This window comes from Gopherus evgoodei, chromosome 2, assembly GCF_007399415.2.
Source record: "Gopherus evgoodei ecotype Sinaloan lineage chromosome 2, rGopEvg1_v1.p, whole genome shotgun sequence".
Lineage (NCBI taxonomy): Eukaryota > Metazoa > Chordata > Testudines > Testudinidae > Gopherus > Gopherus evgoodei.
In genome coordinates this window covers 259,992,995-259,998,994 of record NC_044323.1, presented here as the reverse complement: position 1 = coordinate 259,998,994, position 6,000 = coordinate 259,992,995, and the positions used below count along the sequence as shown (strand labels likewise).

General features: G+C 50.8%; 1 protein-coding gene across 2 annotated transcripts in view; it reads left to right on the top strand.

Annotated features, from left to right (window-relative positions):
- Positions 1 to 454: 454 nt before the first annotated feature.
- The window catches only part of RRM2B (ribonucleotide reductase regulatory TP53 inducible subunit M2B), a 51,611-nt gene continuing 46,065 nt past the window's right edge, over positions 455 to 6,000 (top strand). Inside the window, exon 1 of one of the 2 annotated variants that reach the window (XM_030553610.1) lies at positions 455 to 565. In XM_030553610.1, the coding sequence (XP_030409470.1) occupies positions 512 to 565 (54 nt within the window). In that variant the 5' untranslated portion in view covers positions 455 to 511. Of the gene's footprint in view, positions 566 to 907; positions 1,000 to 6,000 lie in introns of those variants that run through there. The other variant, XM_030553613.1, reaches the window with a different exon arrangement.

Genomic DNA, 6,000 nt, shown 5'->3' with positions numbered 1-6,000 from the left:
CTGTCCGAGCTGATTGCTGAAGCTACTAGCAGCCCTTCAGAGAGTCACGGATGGTGTACCCCGCTAAACAGCAGGCTGCAGCGAGCTAACGCAGCCCAGTGCTGCAGTGCTCACTAAGGCGGGCCTCTCCCCTTGCAGCTGTGCCAGGCCCAGCCCAGGGCGGCACCGCAGAGCCACGCCTGCCCGCTGCAGGAGGCCTTATGCAGCCTTGGGCCTGGCCCGGGCTCCTGCGACCAGCCAACCTGCGCAGGCGCTTGCGCTTCTGGCGGGGACAGGGGGTGTGAAATATTTCACCCGCCCCCTGGCGCCTCTGCGCCGCGCCCGCGGACAGACGCCCCGCCTAAGGGAGGGCAGCGGCTTCAGCCGAGCTCATTGAGCATGCGCCAGCGGAACGCGCATGCTCCTTACCAACAGAGCAGCCGCGCCGTTTGTAACGTTCCAGCGGCTTCGCAGCGCCGGTCGAGCGTGTCCCTCCGGCCCGTGGCGCAGCCCCGCTTGGCCGCTGCGCGCCATGGGCGATCGCTGGGGCCGCGCTCCGCCGCAGGAGGCCGTAGGGTCGGAGCGGGTAAGCGCTGCCGGGGCGCCTGGCCCTGACGCGGGTCACGCGCCCAGCTGGCTCGCGCTGCCCTCGGGGCAGGGAGCGCGCTGCGGCCGGCCGGCCGGCCACTGGCAGCGGGGCCTCGGGCCCAGCCCTGACTCCGGCGCGGCGGGGCCAGGCCTACCGCGGGCGGGCAGCGCGGGGCGGCAGGTGCTTGGCCAGCCGGGAACGGAGGCGCCGGTTCTTTATTCGCCCAGCTGCTGGGGCTGACGACGGGTCGGCGTCTGTCTCAAGTGCAGCTCTTCGGAGGCTGGCGAGCGGGGCGTGAGCCGGGGCCACTGGCTTCGGGTGGGGGCTTCTGAAGCCCCGGTGTGTGGAGCTTGCTTAGACTCGCATGGCGCCCTCCCCGCTCAGCCTCGGGTTGTGATTGTGAAGAGACGCTGGAAAACGTGCACCGGAAGGTAGCTATGAAAAACCCAGACCCTGGGGCTATACAAAATCTCATTGGCTTAAACACTCTCTCAGGACTTTTGTGCTGTGGTCCTAGTAGTCAATGGGCAGTCCTGCTCTCAGGGTTTGTCTGCACTTAAAATGCCACAGAAGGGCAGCTGCAGGGCTTCAGGGAGGACAAGACCTGCTGGCAGGAGAGGTACTCCACCTCCCTGAGACTGAGAGCCAGGACAAGTCCACCTGTTGCCATAGCACTGTCTACACCAGAGGTTAGGTCGGCATAACTGCATCTCTCAGGCTGTCGATTTTTCACCATAGTTATACCAACTTATTGTTGTTAATGTACATCGAGCGTCAGTCACTACTTTTTGCCTTCTGCAGCCACATCTTCCTGGATTTATTTGTGTGTGTGTTTTTTAATGTAGTTCTCTTCTCCGTTGTGTGAATGACTCCCAGGGACAACAGATGTGCTGACACAGTGCTGTCCTCTATTGTTTCAGTGTCATTGAGAAGCACTGAAGTATTCTCTCCTTGGACCTAGTGACTTAGGGTGTTACTGCTAACTGGTAAAGTTATTCAGACAAAAGTGTGTTTTGTTTTTTAAGTTGACATCATCTGTGTAATGAAATACATTTTTGCATAGAAAAAAGTCTTTAAAAATGGACATTAGGGCAGCCGGACATCATTTGGCTTGGTCTTAGTTCGGCAAAGTTCATAATAAAACATTTTTGATTTTAAAATATGGGATATCTTTGTTGATCTGAGTCTGAGCATGCACTCCTTGATTTCAGTGGGAGTTCTGGCTACACCAGGAGCATACAGGTCCTGGGGGAGCGTTTGAACTCTATCATATAGTAGTGGCTAAATTCTAGGGAAAGGTCAAATAAATTTTAAGTGTTTATGTGTATTTTTTTCCTTTCTAAATTTAAATGAGGAAATTGGGTTAGACTCTGCTCTTACAGTGATATTAAGGGTTTGACTTAGGGCTTGTCTACATCACAAAGTTGCAGCGCTGGTGAGGGGGTTACAGCGCTGCAACTTAGGAGGTGTACACATCTGCAGGGCATCACCAGCGCTGCAACTCCCTGTTTGCAGCGCTGGCCGTACTCCCGTTTTGTCTCGGGTGTAGAGGATCCAGCGCTGGTGATCCAGCGCTGGTAATCAAGTGTAGACACTTACCAGTGCTTTTCTTGACCTCCGTGGAATAAGCAGGTATCCCAGCATACCTGAGGATACCTCTCTGGTAATCAAGCAGGTCTCCTTCCCCGCGGTTTGCTCCGGTGTTCTCCGAATCCCCCCCCCCAAGCGGGTCTCCTTCCCCGCAGTTTGCAGGGGGGTTCGGGGAACGCAAGAGCAAACCCCGTGCAAGCAGGTCTCCTTCCCCACGGTGTGCTCTCGCGTTCCCCGAACCCCCATGCAAGCAGGTCTCCTTCCCCGCGGTGTGCTCTCGCGTTCCCCGAACCCCCGTGCAAGCAGGTCTCCTTCCCCACGGTTTGCAGGGGGGTTCGGGGAACGCGAGAGCAAACCGCGGGGAAGGAGACCTGCTTGCAGGAGGGTTCGGGGAACACTGGAGCAAACCGGGGAAGGAGACCTGCTTCCCCGCGGTTTGCTCTCGCGTTCCCCGAACCCCCCTTGAAGCCGCCCAACAGCGCTGCAGTGTGGCCACATCTAACACCACTTGCAGCGCTGGTTGCTGTAAGTGTGGCCACTCTGCCGCGCTGGCCCTATACAGCTGTACTAATACAGCTGTAACAACCAGCGCTGCAAAATTGTAGATGTAGACATACCCTTAGAAAAAATAGATAAATACTATCTTGTCTTGGGAGGCTTGTGATTTATTAATTTACTTGTAATGCAATCTGTAAGTGCTGGAATTCACTAGAATCCAAACAAAATCCTCCATCAGTTGGAAGCCAAGTATATTTGGTGATTTTTCTGTTACCCCACTGTTTAGATATTGATAGCTATGCAGAGATCCCAGCACAATTTATTGGTTATTTATATTCAAGTATATATATACCTATAGCCAGACAGAGCCCAAAGCATGGATGCTTTTACCCAGATTCTGGTGTGGGCTTGCAAAGACTGTAACTTGCAATTTCCACTTACTGATATCCAGGCTGGGGGTGGCATCCAATGTGAAAGGTGCCTACTGGTGGAATCTCTCAGGCAGCAGGTGGGAGAGCTAGAGGAGGAGGTGGCTAGGCTGAGGAATATCCGTATCCATGAGCAATTCCTGGACAGTATCCATGTGGAGACAGCTGACGTAGCTGTCCCAGTTCACAGGACTACTGACACACCAGTGGAGGAGGAGTTGGCTCAGGGTGGACACTGGCAGCTGGTTACTTCTGGCAGCAGGCAGTGCTCCACCCCTGCTGCGAACCCTCCTGCTGTGGTCATAGATAACCGTTATGCTCTTCTTGATACAGGAGAGAAGGAATCACCCCCAACAGTTAAGGAGGTGAAGCCTCGTACCCCTAAGGCTGGGAGGTCTGCTGCCACCACTGATAATAAGAAACGTAGGGTAGTGGTGGTTGGAGACTCTCTGCTGAGGTGCACGGAGACACCCATCTGTCGCCCTGACCGTTCATCCCGGGAGGTATGCTGCCTGCCAGGGGCCCGTATCCGAGATGTTACAGAGGCATTGTCGAAGATTATCTGGCCTTCTGACTACTACCCCATGCTACTCATCCATGTAGGCACAAATGATACTGTGAGGTGTGACACTGAGCAGATCAAGAGTTACTACAGGGCTCTGGGAGTATGGGTTAAGGAGTTTGGAGCGCAGGTGGTATTCTCTTCGATTCTTCCTGTCGAAGATAGGGGCCCGGGCAGAGACAGATGCATCGTGGAGGTGAATGCCTGGCTGTGAAGATGGTGTCGCCAGGAGGGCTTTGGCTTCCTCGACCACGGGATGCTATTCGAGGAAGGACTGCTAGTCACAGATGGTGTTCACCTTTTGAGGAGGGGAAAGGCCTTATTTGCGCACAGACTGGCTAACCTAGTAAGGAGGGCTTTAAACTAGGTTCGACGGGGACAGGTGAGCAAACACCACAGGTAAGTGAGGAACAAGACCTGGGAGATGGGTTGGAAACAGGAGGGAGCACGGGCTATAATGGCAGAGAGAAAGGAGGGTCAGGGCAAAGCTGGGAGGCAAGATCAAACCAGTATCTTAGATGCCTATATACAAATACAGGAAGTATGGGTAATAAGCAGGAAGAACTGGAAGCGCTAATAAATAAATACAACTATGACATTGTTGGCATTACTGAAACTTGGTGGGATAATACACACGACTGGAATGTTGGTGTGGATGGGTATAGTTTGCTCAGGAAGGATAGACGGGAAAAAGGGAGGAGCTGTTGCCTTCTATATTAAAAATGTACACACTTGGACTGAGGTGGAGATGGACATAGGAGATGGAAGTGTAGAGAGTCTCTGGGTTAAGCTAAAAGGGGTAAAAAACGGGTGATGTCGTGCTGGGAGTCTACTACAGGCCACCTAATCAGGTGGAAGAGGTGGATGAGGCTTTTTTCAAACAACTAACAAAATCATCCAAAGCCCAAGATTTGGTGGTGATGGGGGACTTCAACTATCCAGATATATGTTGGGAAAATAACACCGCGGGGCACAGACTATCCAATAACTTCCTGGACTGCATTGCAGACAACTTTTTATTTCAGAAAGTTGAAAAAGCTACTAGGGGGGAAGCTGTTCTAGACTTGATTTTAACAAATAGGGAGGAACTTGTTGAGAATTTGAAAGTAGAAGGAAGCTTGGGTGAAAGTGATCATGAAATCATAGAGTTTGCAATTCTAAGGAAGGGTAGAAGGGAGTACAGCAAAATAGAGACAATGGATTTCAGGAAGGCGGATTTTGGTAAGCTCAGAGAGCTGATAGGTAAGGTCCCATGGGAATCAAGACTGAGGGGAAAAACAACTGAGGAGAGTTGGCAGTTTTTCAAAGGGACTGTTAAGGGCCCAAAAGCAAGCTATTCCGCTGGGTAGGATAGATAGAAAATGTGGCAAAAGACCACCTTGCCTTAACCACGAGATCTTGTGTGACCTACAAAATAAAAAGGCGTCATATAAAAAATGGAAACTAGGTCAGATTACAAAGGACGAATATAGGCAAATAACACAGGAATGCAGAGACAAAATTAGAAAGGCAAAGGCACAAAATGAGCTCAAACTAGCTATGGGAATAAAGGGAAACAAGAAGACTTTTTATCAATACATTAGAAGCAAGAGGAAGACCAAGGACAGGGTAGGTCCACTGCTCAGTGAGGAGGGGGAAACAGTAACGGGAGACTTGGAAATGGCAGAGTTGCTTAATGACTTCTTTGTTTCGGTCTTCACTGAGAAGTCTGAAGGAATGTCTAATATAGTGAATGCTTACGGGAAGAGGGTAGGTTTAGAAGATAAAATAAAAAAAGAGCAAGTAAAAAATCACTTAGAAAAGTTAGATGCCTGCAAGTCACCAGGGCCTGATGAAATGCATCCTAGAATACTCAAGGAGTTAATAGAGGAGGTATCTGAGCCTCTAGCTATTATCTTTGGGAAATCATGGGAGACGGGGGAGATTCCAGAAGACTGGAAGGGGGCAAATATAGTGCCCATCTCTAAAAAGGGAAATAAAAACAACCCAGGAAACTACAGACCAGTTAGTTTAACTTCTGTGCCAGGGAAGATAATGGAGCAGATAATTAAAGAAATCATCTGCAAACACTTGGAAGGTGGTAAGGTGATAGGGAATAGCCAGCATGGATTTGTAAAGAACAAATCGTGTCAAACTAATCTGATAGCATTCTTTGATAGGATAACGAGCCTTGTGGATAAGGGAGAAGCGGTGGATGTGATATACCTAGACTTTAGTAAGGCATTTGATACGGTCTCGCATGATGGTATAGATAAATTAGGAAAGTACAATTTAGATGGGGCTACTATAAGGTGGGTGCATAACTGGCTGGATAACCGTACTCAGAGAGTAGTTATTAATGGCTCCCAATCCTG